Source organism: Magnolia sinica, chromosome 4 (assembly GCF_029962835.1).
Source record: "Magnolia sinica isolate HGM2019 chromosome 4, MsV1, whole genome shotgun sequence".
In the NCBI taxonomy this organism is placed as follows: domain Eukaryota; kingdom Viridiplantae; phylum Streptophyta; class Magnoliopsida; order Magnoliales; family Magnoliaceae; genus Magnolia; species Magnolia sinica.
In genome coordinates, this window is record NC_080576.1 from 87,443,667 (window position 1) to 87,464,781 (window position 21,115).

The 21,115-nt window shown below is 39.7% G+C and overlaps 1 protein-coding gene across 3 annotated transcripts in view; it reads right to left on the reverse strand.

Moving 5' to 3' along the window:
• LOC131243331 (uncharacterized) overlaps window positions 1–21,115 on the reverse strand; it is a 130,434-nt gene that overhangs the window by 84,082 nt on the left and 25,237 nt on the right. For all 3 annotated transcript variants that reach the window (XR_009170024.1, XM_058242606.1, XM_058242605.1), the window contains exons 4-14: window positions 17,048–17,112; window positions 16,920–16,964; window positions 16,725–16,825; window positions 16,498–16,639; window positions 11,735–11,796; window positions 11,571–11,650; window positions 11,417–11,487; window positions 2,841–2,928; window positions 2,696–2,768; window positions 2,522–2,617; window positions 1,519–1,627 (exon numbers count right to left, since the gene is read on the reverse strand). Coding sequence is in view for 2 of the 3 variants with exons in the window: in XM_058242606.1 (XP_058098589.1) it covers window positions 1,519–1,627; window positions 2,522–2,617; window positions 2,696–2,768; window positions 2,841–2,928; window positions 11,417–11,487; window positions 11,571–11,650; window positions 11,735–11,796; window positions 16,498–16,639; window positions 16,725–16,825; window positions 16,920–16,964; window positions 17,048–17,112 (932 nt within the window). In the remaining variant the exon portion in view is untranslated. The remainder of the gene's footprint in view (window positions 1–1,518; window positions 1,628–2,521; window positions 2,618–2,695; window positions 2,769–2,840; window positions 2,929–11,416; window positions 11,488–11,570; window positions 11,651–11,734; window positions 11,797–16,497; window positions 16,640–16,724; window positions 16,826–16,919; window positions 16,965–17,047; window positions 17,113–21,115) is intronic.

The window sequence follows — 21,115 nt, forward strand, 5'->3', positions numbered from 1 at the left end:
ATAGCCGTAGAGGCTCTTTCCTGCTAAAAAATGCTTGAATTGAAATTACCACAGGGAAAAAAATTTCTCATCCAACTGAACATGGATAGTTTCGATCTTATCGAAGAGATTCATAGATGCCATAAGAAAGAAATGTACCACTGATTTCTGGGTGAGCAAGACCGGATCTGATGAGCAGAGGCAGAGCCGCTGTCGTCAATGGAGAATAATCGACTTGATGGGTTCAACAGATCTTAAATCAATGGATCCAGATGTGAAGACAGAGGTAGCGAGCCAGAGATGGGTTTCAATGGATCTGAGAAATTGGGAGCTGTTGTTGAATCTGCTGCAATGGATCTGGAGGGGCCGCCGAAATCGATGGGGGCCGCTGGAATCTCGATGGGGGCCGCCGAAATCAATGGGGGCCGCTGGAATCTCGATGGGGGCCGCTGGAATCTCGATGAGGGCCGATGGAATCTCAATGGGGGCTTCCGAAATCGATGATGGGCCGTCGGAATCAATGGAGGAGCGTAGGTCATGCGGCAGATTCAGAAACCTTGCTCAGATACCATGTAAACTCAAGAATCTGGAGAATGTTTTTCTGTATTTCTTCAACCCAAAGGTGGGTTTAAATAACCACTCTACAAGACTATACAAGAAAGCTTATTTAGAGCTTCTCTATACATAATATATTACAACTAATAACCCATACACGATCCCATATACACAATATTCTCACAAGAACAAAGTGAGAAGAGACATTGTTTCTCCTCTCGTCCCTCCCACATCCACACATGTGGGGTCCATTGTGCGTTTCCCTAGCACTGCTCTTGGATTTGCGTGCTGACTTTCCTCCTTTCCTCATCTGGATAGATATGGGAGAGAACCTGTTACTTCGAAGGCATGGCATCATCATTCAAACAATTTTCAACAACGATGATAAAAAAGTAACTCTGAACCCAGAACCTCTAATTTTGGTTTTCTTAAGAAGCTTGATAATATCTAAATGGTAATCCTTATGGCTTAATCAATTAATTTGGACCTTTGAAAAATTATAATTTTCCGTTGCGTTTCCAAAACTCTAACGCCATTGATATGTTGGATCCATCATGGATGATCTAGGAGCATACTCCAATAAATAAATAAATAAATAAAAACTCCTACTTAGGATTGCAGGATAGGCCTGGGTCAGATCGGGTCGAGCCTGACCTAGTTACAACTCGATTGGCCATATTGAGTTGGGCTTAGGTTTAGTGAATTTAAAGTGGATCAAGTCGGGCCTTTTGGTAATGGGTCATCAGTCAAGTTCAGGCTAGTATTCTTGGTCCATTTAATAAATGATTTGGGCTTGGGTTGACCATGATCCAGCCCAAAACCTGATCCATTGCCACCCCTCATTTAAAGTACAAGAAACATTGCTTCAAGCAAATATAATAGTCTAAGGTTACATAAATAGTAGTCAATGAAACACCCCGGTCTAAAAATCAAGAGTGCTGTAACTAGAATCAATTTAGTAGGCCTTATTTGTTAAATGCGTACCCAGATGTTAGGATTACTGATAGGGAAATATCTGCAATTTCTTTGAAGACAACGGCAGGATTTAGACACCAAAGACTCAAGCAATGTGTCCAGCCACTAGCAGCACGTCCTGCATGCAATATTATTGAATAATCAAACATGCAATAAGGGTTAAATATTTAAAAATAAGAATGCTGAAGTAACAACCTATCTCACAAAGCAAATTACAGAACAACAAGAGTTTAACAGCATTTTGTTAAAGCTCTTTGCAATGAGTAGATGGCACATTGAAGATAAACATTTGTGAAGACAATTTCAATATGATGTGATGCTATGCACCAAAAGCAATTTGAATGCAAATCATTAGCATACAGATTTTAAAATCAACTCTCAACAGTCACATTGGTGGCTTGAACTTTTGATGAAAATTGTAGCATTATCCAGCTAAGATTGAAATCAAGCAAAGGCGAATAATAGTATACAAAACAGATCCCTAAACTTCCAATGGATGCTAAAGCAGATATTCAGATGAATTACAGCTCCTAGACAGAAAATACTGGTTAAAATGCTTTCTTTCCCAATTGCCTGGATATTGAAGATGGTTGTTCTCATTTAAAATACTGGTTAAAATGCTTTCTTTCCTAATTGTCTGGATATTGAAGATGGTTTTCTCATTTAAAAAATATGTAACTCAGTGATGCAAAACATAGGAAAAACTATGTTATGATCTCATCCATTTCAAAAGTATTATTTCCAGCTGCATTTTTTTCACTGCATGTACAACGAAGAGCCTTAGTGATTATCCAGCTTCAGAAACAGAATTTCTAGGTTCGCATATCCCAGACTACCTTTCACATAAATCTCAAAATGAGATAAAGGAGACGCTAGGTTTTGAAGTCAATGTTTCTTCTCATCCATCATCATCACTGCTATCATCAGTGCCATCTCCCAATTATTTGGGGCTAGCTATCTTATCATCCATTAATGGAAAAAGAATGGGGAAACACAACATTTAGATACTCACCGGAATCTCTTTTAGCATATCGCTGCAGAGCAAGTTGATAATCAAGTGCATGATGGCCATTTGAAGAGAAAAAGTAACTAAATGAAGAAAATAAGCCTGCACGACAGAGTCGAAAGTTATTAGAGAAGGGTTTGAAGGGGATTGAATGATTAGTGAGCAGAATGCCTTCGGTACCTTCCACCGTTGCCGCTGATTTGCCACTTAAATGCACTCCATCCAACTCTGCCTCTGAAGCAGCTTTGACCGCCTTGGACAACAAATTAAATTGAGATACAGATCATTGATAAGAAGTAAGCCAAAAAAACTGTTCAAGAAATACCTTAGTGGCACATTCCTGCAAGACGGGAAAGCACTGCTGAGAAATACCGGCCTTTTGAAGTTCTTTCAAAGCTTTATCCCCAGTCCAACTGGAAGAATCAATTAGATTGATCCAAATGTTATGAATATAAAATAAATAAAATTAGCCTTGAAATTGGACCTTCTTACAGATCATGACATGGCATTGAGAATGAACTAAAATCTAGACATGAGAAAAATAAAGAATGATTGTTGACGTTGTCAGTTGATTAAAATGAACCATGATCATGCTGAAGAATGATAATAGAAATTTACAACAAAAACATTCTATGCAAATCTTAAAAACTTGCAAGCCTAAGATAATTCGTCTCCTGAAAAACCTTATTAAGGTTCCTCACTAAATATTTTAACCAGCAGAACATAAATCATGTAAATTGGGCTCAAAACAGCCAAAACTTCATCAAACTTTTAAATTTCCTCCTATCCAAGTAAGCAAAAATATGAAATCTTTATGATATACCATCCAACTGAAGAACAGTAGAAGCAGTAATAAAAATTGGCAGCCCTAACACCAGGAAATCTTAATGGCATGTTAAGGAGAAACTGAGAAAGCATACTAGAAAAGCATAAGAGACCTAGTTTTCAATATTAAAACCATGCTATCATTGGCATGGGAAAAAGTCTTCCCGCTAACCCAACGCTGCATCCCACAAAACAGTTTGCACATGTGCAGAGTCCCTTCGATACAGGTAGCACGGATCCAATTCAACATCTGGCACAGCTCCATATTGATAGAATGCCCTACACTCTTTTCCATAAGCCAGTGTGGACTTCAAGTCAGTGCAGATGTATAATCCACTTAATGGTAATACTCTCTTCAACAGGCACTCCGCTTTGATGTACGCTCTCATCCAATTAGGATGCTCCATGCCGACGACCAATGGAAGCAGGCCACGTTCATTTCAATCAACCAAACATCATCCCATAACCATTTTGAGCAGGAAATAACAGTCTTTTGGGCAGGACATCAACACCAAGGGCGTATAAATATGCTTGGGCTTGTCATTGAAGAGGCCAAAGACTCTGCACACACTTGCATACATGAAGTTAGAGAACACTGCTCCCTTCTCATCATGCCAAACACTGAGACTAGGTGAGCCACAGCTTGAGTTTATCCCCTTTCACCTGAGATTTTCCCCAGAGATCCCTCTCTGGATGGGCAGGTTCTTGCCTTAAAGCTCCACCAGAAGAGAGTAGCACGGAGTGTACTTTCCCTCCAGAGCCACACCTCATGATGGCCCCACCCCACATGATGTACCAACTCCTGACCTCTAGGGTTACTTTGGTACCAGATCAACGAGGCATCCTGTCTGTGCCACATCTGTTTTGGCTCCTTTGCCTCCCCAGAATCCTTATGCTGATATATTGACCTATGGTTACTAGCTCCCCGCGCTAAACCATCCTTGGTTCTAACACTGTTCAATTAAACAATTGTACTAATCTACTTGGTTAATTGTATTCATTCAAATTCCCTTTAAGCAATTCCTTAACACCCAGCTGCTGTACAGGACATCCAAGGTTAGCTGCTAAGATATCTGATCCTTTTCAAAGGATAAAGGAGATCCTGCATCGATGTTCCGGAATACTCTAAGAGGAAGGACCAAATTAGAATCACCCATGCACACACATGGCCCAAATTTACATTTGCACATGCATTCATGTAGTTACTTGGTTTTTCCCTTTTAAACAAGGGTTTTCCTCAAGGATGTAATTAAGGCTCGTGGAATGTCACAACCTGAAATGTCTTGTTCCCAGAATTAATGAAAACCTTTGTGAGTATTTTGGATGCAAACTTAGCCATATTTTTCTATTATTAAAACCCAAAGACACAAAAGAAAAAATTTCACAACTATTATTTGGGATGCTACAAACAATAGATGTCAAGAGTTGATGATATAAGGAACCTCCATGTGGTATTTATACATGAGATGGCCAGACAAGGACACCCGTATAAACAAACATAATACTGTACACTGCCACTATAAAATGCATATCATAACAAGGCCAATTACAGGATCAAACTTACAAATTGATAACTTACAAGTGCACCACAATAAATCAATATACATGTGCACAAATGTTTACAACAAACAAATAGCTGTAAAAATCTTATTCAATTTTTCAGTTTGAGTCCTCGGTGCATACTGGTTAGCATGGCACCATGGCACCATGGCCTTGTATTTCCAATCAACTATAGAGAATGCTAGTGTATTATATTTATAGTGTGTCCTTTTAGTGTAAGTGCATGTGCACACTTCCCTATTCCCCTGCAGTGTACTATATGCTTTTTCATAATAAAATATTATGTGTTAGGGCATGCAAGCCTAACACACATCATCTCTCCAAAACTCTTCTCCTCCTTCTCTCTCAATATTCTCATCTCTTCTTCACATTATCCTCATCAAATCTTTTTCTACTCGGTATCAAAGCAAGTTCAAGGCATTCCGCATCCAACAGGTTGAGAGGCGACACGTCACCTTGTTGACGTCAGCAGCCGTACGGCTGACGTCAGCGTTGTACGGACGCATGGGCTCTGTTTGAGCTAAAAGTTTAGGGGTTTGATAGATCTTGATTTTAGAAGATTTGTCATGATTTTTTCAGAATTTATTGGACCTCATTTCATGGTATTTTGGGCGAAATAGAGAAATTCGAAAATCGGTTCCAGATTCCGTTTTTCTTCGATCTACCTCAAATCGGTAAGCTTTTCTTCGGTTTCTTTGCTCAAGATGGACCGAAATCTTCCTCCCAAGCTATCCATGGTGGATTTTTTACTTAAGATCAATGTTTGAGAGGTTTTTAACCTCAAATGGGCGTGCGGCTGGGCCGTTTTTCACTCGGTCAGGCCCTATTTGACTGCGTTTCATGGTATTTTTGATGATTGACATTTGTTTGAGGTTTATCTCTTGTTATGTTGAAGGATTGAGTGAGATAGAGTTGTTTGAATCAATCTTTCTTGGCATAGGGGGTCTCTTGGCATAGGTTTATTTCTCTTGGACTCTATTATGGCTGACAAAGGGCCCTCATCTCTTGGCATAGGGTCTCTTGAATCTAACCCCTTGCAGATTACCTCCATTAAGTTGAATGGTGACAACTATCTTCAATGGGCACAATCTGTAAAAGTATTTTTAGGAACCCGTGACAAGTTGTCGTATATTTTGGATGATTTCCCAAGCTCTACAGATGTTACCTACAAGTCTTGGACAAAGGAGAATTATCAAGTTATTGCATGGTTGTTGAATAGTATGGATTCCTCAATTAGCCACTCGGTGATGTTTTTATCCTCGGCTAAAAGCATTTGGGATACGCTTCATGATATGTTCTCGAAATCTCAGAATTTTTCACGGGTATTCCAGCTTATTCAAGAAATTGGTCGGTTTCAACAAAACTCCAGATCCTTAAAAGACTACTATTCGATGCTTTGGGGTATGTGGGATGAGTTGGATATGTATCAGCCTCTTCCTTCCAAATGTAAAGAGGATCATGAACATGCTCATAAGCAACGGGATGATACTCGTATCATGCAGTTCCTCACTGGGTTGAGTTCTGATTATCTTCACGTTCGCGATCAGGTTGTTATGCAGGATCCTCTTCCCCCATTGACGACAGTCTATGCCATGTGTCAGCGTGCTATGATCTCTACTCTTCCTTCTCATTCATTTGTGCCACCCGAGCGTTCGGCACATCTTGTTGGCGATCAGTACTCCCTTGGTCTTAGGGTACCATCCTTGAGCTCAGGGCGCATTTCTGGTTTTGGTGGTCGTGGTAGAGGCCGCGATCTAGATCGCAGTCGCGGCGGCCGTAGTCTTCGTGGTCGTGGTGGACGTGGACGAGGACGCGATGGTTCCCGCATTTGTTCACATTGCGGTGGAATTAATCACACTATTGATTATTGCTGGCAGCTACATGGTCGTCCTACGTATGCCGCTGCTTCTGTTGCTTCCATTTGCTTTTGAGACAGTCTTCCACCCCGACAGCTGAGCAGTCTACTTCAGGGGAGTCTCTTATTATTTCTCGGGCGGCATATGATGCCCTTATGCAGCTTCACATTCGGGATATTCCTGAGCCTTCTCACGCAGCTTCGGCCCAGTCAGGTACCGCCCTTCTTGCGTCATCCTCTCCTACCTCCTGGGTCATTGACTCTGGAGCTTCCTCCCATATGACTGGTAAGTTGCAATTCTTTTCTTCTTATTCTTCTTCTTCTTCTCCCACTCAGTATGTCACAGTCGCAGATGGAACCCAATCTCCCATCTCTGGGATTGGTTCCATCCCTCTCTCTTCTTCCTTGTCTTTGTCCTCCGTATTGCATGTGCCTCGTTTTCCATTAAACTTATTGTCTGTTAGCTCTCTTACTAAATCACTCAATTGTTTCATCACCTTCTTTCCTTCTTATTGTTTGTTTCAGGACCTACAGACGAAGAGAGTGATTAGTGGGGGGCATGAGCGAGGAGGCGTTTATCTTCTTGATGATACACCTGTTGCCGCTTCTAGTACCCTTTCTCTAGATCAAGAGTCCATGACTCGGTGGCATTGCCACTTAGGCCACCCATCCATTGCTAGATTGAGACTTTTATTTCCCTCCTTACCTGTCACTAAACCATTATGCTGTGATATTTGTGAATTGTCTAAACATCATCATGCTACGTTTCCTCCTAGCTCTTCTGGGAGGAAATCTCAACATTTTCTTCTGGTTCACTCAAATGTTTGGGGACCAGCTCCGGTTACCTCAACTTTTGGATTTAGAAATTTTGTTACCTTTATTGATGATTATTCCCGCATGAGTTGGATTTATCTTTTGAAATCTAAAAGTGAAGTATTTGATGCATTTAAAGTGTTTTATCATGAAGTGTGCACTCAATTTCATTGTTCCATCAAATCCCTCCATTCTGATAATGGGGGAGAATATATGTCTACTGCCTTTCTGTCCTTCTTGCAGGAACGTGGTATTTTATCTAGGACGTCATGTGCTCGGACTCCTCAACAAAATGGTATTGCAGAACGAAAGAATCGTCGTCTTCTTGACGTTGCTCGCACCCTTCTACTTGGTATGCATCTACCCAAACATTTTTGGGGTGATGCTCTTTTAACTGCTACTTTTCTTATTAATCGTATACCCTCACGTATTCTGTCTTATAAACCTTCATTTACTATTTTGTATCCTCATGATAACCCATTTCCTCTACCACCTAAAGTTTTTGGTTGTACATGCTTTGTTCAAATTTTGGATGGGAGTAATGATAAACTTAGTCCCAGGGCGATTAAATGTCTTTATAGGGTATACTCGGAGTCAGAAAAGGTATAAATGCTTTGACCCATTGACTCGCAAGAAATATGTCTCTGCCGATGTCACCTTCTTTGAGGATATTTCTTTTTTCTCCTCTTCAGGCCGATCCATCTGTGATCCTCTTGCGCGTCAGGGGGAGTATAACTGTTATCCTCTTTCCACTAATGATCATGGGAAAACTCCTCTCCCCTCTATTCAGCATCCTGTTGGTGATATGGTTGAGCCTAAGCCTCTGCGGGTGTATCAGCGTCGAGATAAATCTTCACAAGCTCAGTCATCTACCCTTCCGCTTACTTTGGATGTTGGTTCAGGTGACTCTTCTAACTCGAGTTTAGATCTTCCCATTGCCTTGCGCAAAGGGTCACGATCTTGTACTCAACACCCCATTAGTAATTTCGTTTCATATGATCATCTTTCACCGTCTTTTCAGTCGTTTGCAGCTTCCCTTTCATCACAGACTATTCCTAGATCTCTCTCACATGCTCTTCAGAGTCCTGATTGGACAAAGGCGATGATGGAAGAAATGTCTGCTCTTGAGAAGAATCATACTTGGGATCTTGTGCCACTTCTTGTAGGCCATAAGCCTGTTGGCTGTCGATGGGTTTATACAATCAAGTTTCTTCCAGATGGCTCAATTGATCGCTATAAAGCCCGTCTTGTTGCTAAAGGTTACACACAGACTCATGGTGTGGATTACTTCGAGACATTCTCTCCGGTGGCTAAGCTTAATTCAATTCGTGTTGTGCTCTCCTTGGCCGTTAATTTATCATGGCCCTTGTTTCAGCTTGATGTTAAGAATGCATTTCTCCATGGGGATCTTACAGAGGAAGTTTACATGCATCAACCTCCTGGCTTTGTTGCTTCTCACAACCCTGCACTTGTATGTCGGTTGAAGAAGGCTCTTTATGGACTCAAACAATCTCCACGTGCATGGTTCGAAAAATTTAGTCAGGCTCTCTTGGAGTTTGGCTTTGTTCGTAGTCATGCTGATCATTCTCTCTTTATATGTCGTCGATCGACGGGCATCATGGTTCTCATTGTCTATGTGGATGATATTGTTTTGTCCGGTAGTCATTCTGCTGGAATGAGGGAGGTCAAAGATTTTTTGAAGACCAAGTTTGAAATCAAGGATCTTGGTCCTCTTCGTTACTTCCTCGGAATTGAAGTTGCTCGCTCATCATCCAAATTGGTCTTGTCACAACGAAAATATGCGCTCGATCTTCTCATGGAGACCGGCATGTTAGGATGCAAGCCGCTACCACTCCCATGGATACTTCACGGAAGCTTCGACCAGATGATGGTGCTCTCATTTCTGATCCCGAGATGTATCGACGACTTGTAGGCCGGCTTATTTACCCGACTATTACTCACCCGGATCTCTCATTTGCGGTGGGGTTGTTAGCCAATTCATGCAAGCTCCTAGTTCTTCACACTCATGGCTGTCTACCGCATACTTCGGCATTTAAAATCAGCCGGGTCTTGGCCTCTACTTTCAATTGCATGGTCATCTTCATCTTTCGGGCTATTCGATGTTGATTGTGCGGGTAGTACTTTTGATCGCCGCTCTACATCCGGCTTGTACCTTCCTAGGTGGCAATCTTATAACCTGGAAGAGCAAAAAGCAGCCAATTGTTGCGGCTGAAGCTGAATATCGTGCTATGGCTCATGCGACATGTGAACTTGTGTGGCTTCGCAATCTTCTTGAAGAACTTGGCTATCCTCCTTCGGGTCCTATTCCTCTTCACTGTGACAATCAAGCGGCTATCCATATTGCTCGTAACCCAGTTTTCCACGAGCGAACCAATCCATATTGCTCGTAACCCAGTTTTCCACGAGCGAACCAAGCATATTGAGGTTGACTGTCACTCTTTTTGTTCGATCTGGGGATCAACTTGCTGATGTTCTTACAAAATCCTTGAGTCGAGATGCTCTTCATCGTGTTCGTGACAAGTTGGGCATGATCAACATCTATGCTCCAACTTGAGGGGGAGTATAGAGAATGCTAGTGTATTATATTTATAGTGTGTCCTTTTAGTGTAAGTGCATGTGCACACTTCCCTATTCCCCTGCAGTGTACTATATGCTTTTTCATAATAAAATATTATGTGTTAGGGCATGCAAGCCTAACACACATCATCTCTCCAAAACTCTTCTCCTCCTCTCTCAATATTCTCATCTCTTCTTCACATTATCCTCATCAAATCTTTTTCTACTTCAACAACTGATATCTGGATTTTCTAAATTGGACTTGGCTCCTACCTTCTATTCAAGAGCCTTTTGTGAGTATTTTGGATGCAAACTTAGCCATATTTTTCTATTATTAAAACCCAAAGACACAAAAGAAAAAATTTCACAACTATTATTTGGGATGCTACAAACAATAGATGTCAAGAGTTGATGATATAAGGAACCTCCATGTGGTATTTATACATGAGATGGCCAGACAAGGACACCCGTATAAACAAACATAATACTGTACACTGCCACTATAAAATGCATATCATAACAAGGCCAATTACAGGATCAAACTTACAAATTGATAACTTACAAGTGCACCACAATAAATCAATATACATGTGCACAAATGTTTACAACAAACAAATAGCTGTAAAAATCTTATTTAATTTTTCAGTTTGAGTCCTCAGTGCATACTGGTTAGCATGGCACCATGGCACCATGGCCTTGTATTTCCAATCAACAACTGATATCTGGATTTTCTAAATTGGACTTGGCTCCTACCTTCTATTCAAGAGCCTACAAGATAGGATTATTTGACAGCTAATCCTAGGTTCGATATAAATCATATAATCTAACTTCACCGGATTCTCAAATCAACTCATAAATATAACCTAAAGAAGGCACTATTATTTCCGAATTTAAACACTTTTTGGGGGACTTCATACCATCTTTGAATCCGGGATAAAACGTCAACATCATTGCACGCAATCACTTGCCCCATCAAGCGCAGAGGGCCATCCTATTTGGCATTCTACAATGTACATGCAGTTATGTGTGTAGCTAGCCTTGCTGAAATTCCCTGTCATAATGGAGTGATAATCGCAAAATACTAATGGAGTAATAAACTTTGCATGTGACCAAAAACTCAACTAGTAAATTTTAGCCTTCGCAAGCATTCTCTATCTCTATGCTAACAGGCATGACAAGAAATTTAGAGCCACTACTTAAAGAGCATGAAACATTGTTTTAATCCCAAATGAAACATCTTCAGTAACAGGTAATTAGCAGAGTTTACTCACCACGACGAGTAGCGTTCAAATCCATGCTTCTCCAAGTTATCTTTCCTCTGGCCAATCCAACTTATGATTCCCTACACAGTTACAGCAGTAGCATTGGCTAAAATGCACTGGCAATTAAAGGATTAATTTGATGTTTACCAAGTAAAATACCTACTTGTATCACGTCATATAAAGGTTGGTAAATCATTGCAACACTATCAACCAAGCACAGTTGCCCTAGTTCTGTCTGCAATACTTTGAATAGGATCCAGATAATAAATATTATATCAAGCTCTATATGGAAAGTGCTAAAATAAATGCTACATACAATTAACTTACTGTCTAGGACTTCTTCTTCGACATCTAGACTGCCAGCATCGCGTGCCATGTCCTCTATATTGCTGTAAAGTAGTGAAGGAAAATTAGAAGAAGTGCATAAGCACATCCAGACCTTACCTGGTATAAAGTAATTTAAACACAAACGTAAATAAATCATAATGAGCCAAACATTGATATTTTTACAAACAGTTAGCAATTTTTTAAGAGAAAAAAAAAAAAAGTTGAAAAAGACATTTACAATCTAATTGTAAGTTCAAAAGAATGCTATTTCTTATGAGCTCAAGCCATTCAATAATGTGGCAAATAACCAGTTCCCATCCAAGTAACCAACAAAAAGCTGAGCTATTGTAGGACACGACCTTGCATACGAATTTTATTTATTAATAAGATTAGTATAAACTTCAACGGTATTAATGAGAGAGTTTACTTTCCAAAAAACTCATGTTGAATCTCCATTGATCCAACCAAGTGTCACTCTCACTTCAGATTGAATGTCAGGTTCCCGCTCCTGCTTACAAGAAATTTATACTTGCTAACATTTTGAAATAGCCCACTCCCGCACCTGAACTTCTTGGCGCTTTGATACACACTTCATGCAACTATAGGTTGGATATAATAGCCACAACTATCCACACTAAGATTCTCCACACGAACATGCACAGGTCCTTCAATTTTGATGAAGTGCCCTCCTAATGCCTTCAAAAGTGGAAATAATTCTAAATAAACTGCATTTAGTGCAAATGTAAAAGTGCACTTTGATTGCTTCAAAGCTTGTGATGTTTATAATGTTGAATCACTGAAAAAGGTGGTCAGGTAGACGTCAAATCCTTAGACAATGAAGTTTCATCAGTAACGTGAACAGATCATGGTGAAAGGCGCTATCCAGTCAAATCTAGATTCCAGAGATCAACGGTTATCAAGGAGACTTTCTAGAAAGCAAACTTTGGATGATGTTTTGTAGCTAACAAATCCATAGATTCAAGGTGAAAAGGAAGATTCGGTTTCTTAGAAAGGTTTATGTGTGGAAGGCATGTGCCATATGATCAAGCGGATTGGGAATCCAACGAGAAGTTGCTTGATAGGATGGTCTTCAAAGTTAGATGAAGGAGATTAGTAAAGGAATGGATATCAACATCAAAATCATCTAATGTCGATCGTGGGACTGTCACCAAGTTTCCTTCTGAGTTCATAAGGAATGTGGCTCCCTCTTTACCATCATAGGGTAAAGATGGAAGTTACCTAAATCAAAGTTTCAACAAATTTGGGTTCAAATTCATAGTTCGTAGTTCAACACTTTTTAAAATTCCTTAGTTCGCTGGGGTATGCTTATTTAATTTGTTTTTCAATTCACAGTTAGCAGTACAGGTTCGCTTATTTCAATAGACTAGTACAAGGCTTTGTCTCGGCATAGGTTGATCCAATTCTATTTTTAGCACCTAAACATTGTCGAGCCATCTCTCCACAATACATGTCGCAACATCATGTATCAATCAGGACCATCCAAGTGGTGTGTCCTATCATGGATGGCCCCTGTTTTAAAAATTACAGCCATCATAAGAACTTACCCATCAATTTTTGCACTTTCTCACAGTAAATTTTGACCATTAACCATTTTTTATTACCATTGGTTTTAAGATCACTTACTAATTGGCTATAGTTACAATCCATGTGTATTTTGAACATTTTTCACCCTAGCAAAGAGAGGACAACAAGATGGTGTGTCCTAAATTGATAATTTACCCCAGCATGTGTTTTGTGGAGGGATGGCCACCGTATTCCATGGATCTACATTATGACGGTATCATCTCCTTCATTTTAGTGTGTCTACTGCTGAGTGCTACCCATATCCAATAAACTAATTGGCTATAGTTATGAAAAAGGACCTAGTGGGAGTTGTGCAACAGTAGTGGATGGGAGACGGAAGATGATTGGAAGTTTGAACAAAAGAGAAAGGCAAAAGAGTCTTTAAAAAGCTTGAAATATTTCTAAATTACTAAAATATCCAAGTAATCAAAGATTTTCTTCCTTATATCCAACTTATTATAAGTTTTTATTTCATTTCCAATTAAGGATGATAGAATATTAACTTTAATAATGGTTTAGGAGTTTGTTTTGCCTATGTGGCAAGATGACAAGCATGTGTTGCACCATATGGGCATGCAGAGGTGGTCCAATGATTAGAACCGTCCATTATCTGAGTGTTGGCATAAGTGAATAATGTCCCAACACTCACACTTCAATGATGATCCTAACTTCTGAATTTGGGAGTTGAATGTGTGCCAAGAAAATTTGTTATCATTTTTCTACACATCTAAACATAGTAATGGTCAGAATCATCTAATCCTGAGTTTCTTGCAATGGCCCTTTTTCATAGCCTGCAGAGCAAGAATGGTTCCAATTTCATCAGATCATCGCAGCATGTGGGCCCAATAGGGAAACAGATGCTACTGATCCTGAGTAACAACATTGGCAAAACTAACTCATGATTCATATCCACACTAATTGGGGACCAACCTAGAGTTTGCAAAGCTACACAGTGTACAAGGCATACCATCTACATGCCACCACATGTGCCAATGTGACAGGCAGAGGTGCAATATTCAAGCCATCCACTGGAATTTTGCTTGTATACATATTCTTGCCCAAAAACTTAAGCCAGTCCAATCATCATATGGCCACCATGTTAGGAACAGGTGCTGGTTCATGAAACTTCAGCCAAGTTATTTTAAGCCATTCTTCTTTTTCATCAATTGTTGCCCACCTAACCAGAGGACCAACTTGATCCTTAGGCTAGGATATCAACACACTGGGACCCTCATGATGAAGGGGATCTCATATCTATGCAACATGCTGGCACAGGTAGAGGCATGCACACTAGCTACCTTATAACACATGTGATATCACCAAAGTTCCCGGCTTTATACAAATTGATTAGGAGTATATCAGAAAGGAATTATGGAATGAATTGTATTAATATAGTTCTGCGAGGATTACCAAAATATGGTGAATCAAACTGCAATTTAGGTCACTCAACATGAACGTAGTTCGAGTATAGGTCCAGCAATTTAGACGAAAGACCACATAAAATGCTTCAAACGTTGCAAGTGCATGAGTTTGTGAAGGATTGTTAAGTGAGAGATCCAAAGATTTCCATCTCTACTCAGATTTTCCAATGCCAACCTCTTTACTTATTTTATTACCCTCTCCTAAATCATGCATTTGGAAGGTTAAGCAAGGTTAAGAAGAGCTCAGATAGGGTGGATCATATTTCCCGAAAGGGTGATGGGTGGGTTTTATGGTTGGCTGGGGGACGGTTGAAAGGATTTCTATTAAGTACCCTTAGTGAGTGGTTCGTAGAGGCTACATACCCTATGTGTGGCCATAGTGACATGAAAAGGAATTTGGGTCAAGGATCCTAATGAATTTGTAGAAGGAGAGAGGTGTGAAACCTTTTTTTTTTTTGGAGGAATCTAAGATATGTTTGAATCAAATTTCTTGAAAAGTTGTCGGGGACAGCAGATAATTGGATGTCTCAAGGTGCTTCCAACATCATATTTTAAAGTCTTAACCTCATAGAGGAAGGTTGCATCTCCATATGCCAAAGTGTGAGGGATTGGGGTTTCTTATCCCTCCGAAGCCGAGCCCTTTCGATGGAGAACAACAGGCGATAAGACAGTCACACTCAATCATCTCCAGCATATGAGATATAGATGTCCTGATAGAATTTATTAATGTTTATTTGCTTGAGACCCTAGTTGACATGATGGACTTGGGAAGTTATGTGCAGAATATCTCACCTTTTAGACAGCATGACACATCTGATTCTAGTGATCAAACGAGTCATCGAGTCAATGGACAACTAGGGAAAACTTGTCTGATTCTTGTCACTTCACCACCACCTAGTCTACACTGCATCACTTTTTACTCGGTGGGGGCATAAAATCTACGTCCACTAAGGTGAGTCCAGTCAACTCATTCAGTTGGCCAACCTTGGTATTTGCCTCCAATGCTAATTTGTTTTTGTTCTCTCCTTCCGTGTTCCTCACACTATCAAAAAGGGAAGTATCTTCCAAATTGTCCTTCCCTAGCTTAAAGGAATATTTTTAGAATCATTGAATTTTTAAAAGTTTCGATGACTAGCCACATAATTTACAACTTTTGAAGCTAATACACTCAAGTATACTCAACAATAGTCAACAAGATAATAAATATTAATCTTTATGAGGTTTCATCTATCTTTGTTTCAACCCCAACAGGTATCATGATCGGATCAGATCTGATGGCTCTACCTGCCAATCAGAAACCAATTTTTTAACCGTCGGTCATAAGAGTAGAAAACAACAATACTGATTCCCTTGCCAAAGCATCGGTGACAAGGTGCCTCTTCATTTTGGAGAATCGCTACCATTTTTTAAAAAAAATAATTGTTAGAAACATTTTTTTACCAGAAATGTATTGTTAAGAAATTTATAACTAGAAGGATCAACATAGTAGAAAATAGCCATGATTCTCTTAAAGGGGCAAAAAAAAAAAAATCAGTTCCAAGTTTTTGAAGTGTATGTTTGTGTGCATGTGTGCTTGTGGTGGGCCGTAATATGCATCAGAAGATAACTTTATGTAATAATCATTCTTGAAATAACACCACCAACAAAAATAGTTATGTAAAAATATGGAGGAAATCATCAATATTGGAATGGAGTGTGCATAGAATTGATGTTCTAAAACTATCGACTGCATGCTGATAAGGAGCTTTCAGTGCATACTGGGCTTCATCAAGAATCACAATAGCTCCTTTTATATCTACTTCCATTGCCCTCCGAATGATTGGATTAATGATGTAAGTGTATGGGCAGAATACTAGCTGAGCTTCTGTTGCCATAGACCGTGCTGCAAAATATGAACAACCTACCAAAAAAGGAGCCCATTGTAAGGCTAAGGAGGGAAAAAAAAAACAAAAATTTCATCAGTTTACATCTAAAGAAAATAAAACCTTTTACGGCCTGGCCAAGTTTCACAAGATCTTCAATATCATGAGCCTCGAGGCAGCCGTCTTTCTGAAGCAAAGGATGAGCTTTGAGTTTATGCACATTTCTGTTTGTGTAAGAGGTTGGACAATATTTATTACATGGACATTAGGAAATCAAGGTATACCAAGAATCTAAAAGTAAATTAAAAGGGAACTCACTTGAATTCGTGACATCCCACATTTGGGTCCTTTAAGAGCAACTTACTGGAAAAATCACAACAAACAAATTTAGCAGAAGATAAAGAAACAAATGAAGTGAAATGCTCTTCTAAGTTGCGGAACTGCACCACTCCTCATCGACATTCTCTTTCATGCAAACATGCTTGTTGGTGCAATAGTGTTTACGCGATGCCTGCAAAGGATCACGCAAGGAAACAACAGTAAATTAAAATTATAGATGATTTCTATGAGGGGAAATCATTATACCGTTATAGTGAAGAAACATACAACTCTCAAATAGAATCGATGCATGACACATGATTTAATGCTAGCATGCTACGTGGAGATTATGAAAGAGTCTATAAAGTAATTCAATTAACAAAAAAGTTAACCCAAAAGTCTATAAAGTAATTCAATTAACAAAAGATGTTAACCCACTGTGTAATTCAGAGTAAACAATAGGAAATAAAATATGATTTAACGTAAATCACATGCCTACATGCTAAGAAATCATATAAATAAATTAAAACTAGGCCCGATGGAAGGGTAGAACTTCCAATTTAGCATAGGCACGTTCCACACTCAAGGGACTGACTTGTGGGTTCTATGATTAGGGTTAGGAATGGAGAAATCTGAAATTTGAAAAATTAGGGTTCATGAGAATTGGGGATTTTGGAATTAGGGTTTTTTTAGAATTTGGGAAAAAGATGAAATTAGGGCTAAATTGGGTGAATTGGTTAAGGGGATTGATGGATTTAGGTATTGGTAGAGCAGAATTAAGGTTTTGGATGAAGGGAAGTTAGGGATTTTGGGTCAATTATGGAAATGAGAGATTTAGGGTTTAGGAATTTGTGAAAATTATGGAATTAGAGAATCTAGGGTTAGAGTTAGGGTTCATAGGTACAGTTAAGGATGGGGAATCAAAGGGTTTTAATGGAGGAAGCAAGGGGAAATCGAGGGATTGTGGGGTTGTTCGTACGGTCAGCCTAGGGGCTCGCACATGTGGTTGTACGGTCACAGGTGTTAGTCGTTGGCTAGCGTTTTGGGGTCCTGAATGGTTGATTTCAGTTAGAGTTGAACTTAGATTATGAAAATTTGAAGAAAAAGATGATTTGGATGGTTTTAGATGGGAAAGAAATAAGAGATGAAGTTTTTGAGAAAAATACCTCTTTTTGGATAAAAGGGAAAAAAGAAGGAAGATGATAAATAGAAGCCTCGCACTTCTGTTGAATGGGGAATGGAATCACACCACACCCAAGCTCCAAATCACATGGAGTATTCTTCAAATCACATAAAGAAGAGAAGACAATGCTTTTTTTTTCAAAATAATTGCATTAGGACCCCCCCCCCCCCCCCCCAATTTCTCTTTTATAGTCTGAGAAAAGACCTTTTACAAAAAGGTGCTCCTAGATAAGATTCTCATTAAAAGTTGTTTCTAACTCCCTAATCTTAACACAAATATAAGTTATACCAAAAATAACGAAGCATGTAAATAACTAAATTATTTCGTGGCCCATAGGGGTCCACGATCAAGATGTCTGATGATGATGATATAACGGTCCGATCATCGTGTCCACCCAATCCAACGGTCCGATGTGTCCATCAAGGTCCGATGGCCCACGAGCATCTTCCCAGTGTGGGGTCTTCAAAGATGCACGAACATGCACGTGGGGTCTTTAACGTGGCTAGGAATGTGAATTGGGCCATGTGAGCCCCATGTAATGGTCATCTAGCCATAAGGAGACTGGCTCAGCCCTCCTCCGGATGGTGCTCGGATGTCTTCATCAAGAACTAGTAAGGATATTCTTTTTTTTATGAATGATTAATTGGTACAGATGGTAATGATATTGTATCAAAGAAAAATAAGATAATGAGGTGATGCAGAATAATTAACCACTTGCTCTAAAAGGTCAAACTGTTAGAGTATGGCGAATTAATCCCTTTATCTCATAGCTTAGGCCCCACATCTCATGGGTTAGGACCTTGACCGAACCCCCCTCGTGGGCCCCAAATCACATGAGTACCGCCTCACACAGGCCGCCCACCCCGAGTGTGTCCCCGTATCCACAAGCTACCCCACTCGAGCCCGGTGTGAAATGCGCATTAATCACCCCCGATGAGGAGTCTCGAACACGAGACCTCCCCCATGGGCCCCACCTACCCCGACTGTGCCCCTGCATCCCACAGGCGACCCCACTCGAGCTCGGTGTGAAAATGCCCCTGCATTATGAGGGTTTCTAGAAATACTCTCAACTAGAAATTCAAATGCATATCAATTTTAACTGACTAGTTGCTCATTTGCCTGAAGAGAATGGGCATGGTATGCTTTTTACAAAAAGATAAAAAGAATTTCAAGCTACAATTCAACTTCATGAAGATGAATACAATAAGCTAGGGGCCAATGGCACTGCAAAAAAAGGCGAATCTTGTCAATTAAAAGATTTTTCTATAGGATTTTTAAAATCTTATTAAAAGAAAGGAGAAAAAGGAAACAAAGGACGATGAGAGATCACCCAACTAGCACGATGGGGGGACTTGCCCCAGCTACACTGAAAAGCCCCCAATGGGCATTCATCAAATGCTTTGCCAGCTCTACTGCATTCAATAACCAACCATTTAGCCTTATGAAACACTTGATGTGGACCTAAAGCCTTGTCATTAAGGGTCTTGGAATTGCGTTCAAACCAAACTAACCACATGATGGATAAGAGAACCAGCTGTCATATGATCCATTTCTTCTTCCAATTCATGTTATCATGCCACATGGAGAGCAAGTCCCCATACCAACGAGGGCACATGACCCATTAAACCTCCAAAAGTAGGAAGAACCTTTCCTGAACTTGCCTGGAGAAAGGGTAATGCAATAAAAGATTATCCATGTTTTCCTCATCTTGAAGGCACAAAATGCAACCATTGGGAATGATCATCTGTCTTTTGGTTAGATTATTCAGCGTAAGAGTCTCGTTTTTTTTTTTCAGCAAGCCATCCAAAAGCCACCATGTAACTAGGACCTAGGTACCTCCAAATTTGACGGATTGGATCCTTTTCCTACTACAAATGAGATACTTGAAGAACTAAGCAAAAGGATCTAACCGTAGAAGCTCCAAATTTGCTCGACTTTCAAATCATTGTATTTCATAATGATAACGGTGGCTGTAACAACTATTACGTCCGTTAAAAATTAAAAAAATAAATAAATTGTTTCAACCCTATTATGAGGCCAGTGAGGAAAAAAATAACGGTCGTTACAACCCCATAATGCACAATGGTTGTTGTGGCTATCGTTATGTAACCATTTTTAATATCTTTGTTTTAAAATCAACTATCCCTAATTTTTCCAAGAATATGAAGTAAATCCATCATTATCACATACTCATTAATCTCCTAGTCGAGAAGATTTATAAACAGTGTATTCAATAACGATTGCTCCCCCATCCTCTGATGCATTGAGCACTCCAAACATATCTCACAAACACCACTTGGTATAAATAAGGAAAAGTTGTACTAAAAGATCTCATGCAACACCATTTGTCTTCACAAAACCTTATGCAAGACCCATCTCTTGGAACAAAGCAAATTCCCTCTCTAAAAGAATTTGCCACTCTTAGGGCTGCCTTCCAGATACCCAAGGCTCTGTATCAACATGAAGCCGTAAACCAACGCCCATTTTCCTCACCATATTTGCATGGCAACACCTTATTCCACAAGTTTTTATTTTTCCTCTGCAAACCAATGAGTGGCGTATTAGTTAGATGGTCGTAATAGTCGTTACGTAACAGTATCGGCATTCACTATAACGCGATTCGAGGCTAAATTGGTCAGGGTTAAAAATCAATGCCGTTACGGGAAGTGTAATGGCTATTACGGTGCGTAATGGCCATTACAACCGTAATAGTAAAAAAATGGTTCTATAAAAATGCCCCAAATCCTCACTTTTTCCTATCTTTAACAATTGTTCTTCATTTCTCATCTTTCTTAATGCATTTCCGACCAACAATGTGCACACGTTAAGGATTAAAACTCTAAACTAGAGCGAGTTGGACAAATTAAAGCTCCATGGGCCATTTTGAGAAGAAAAAAAAAGGTAAGTTTTCATTTCCTTTTTTAAATGCTTGCTGGAAATAGTTTTTATGAAGATTACAACACCAAACCAACCACGTCTTGCAAGATTCGTTGTCAATTTGGTGAATAATTTT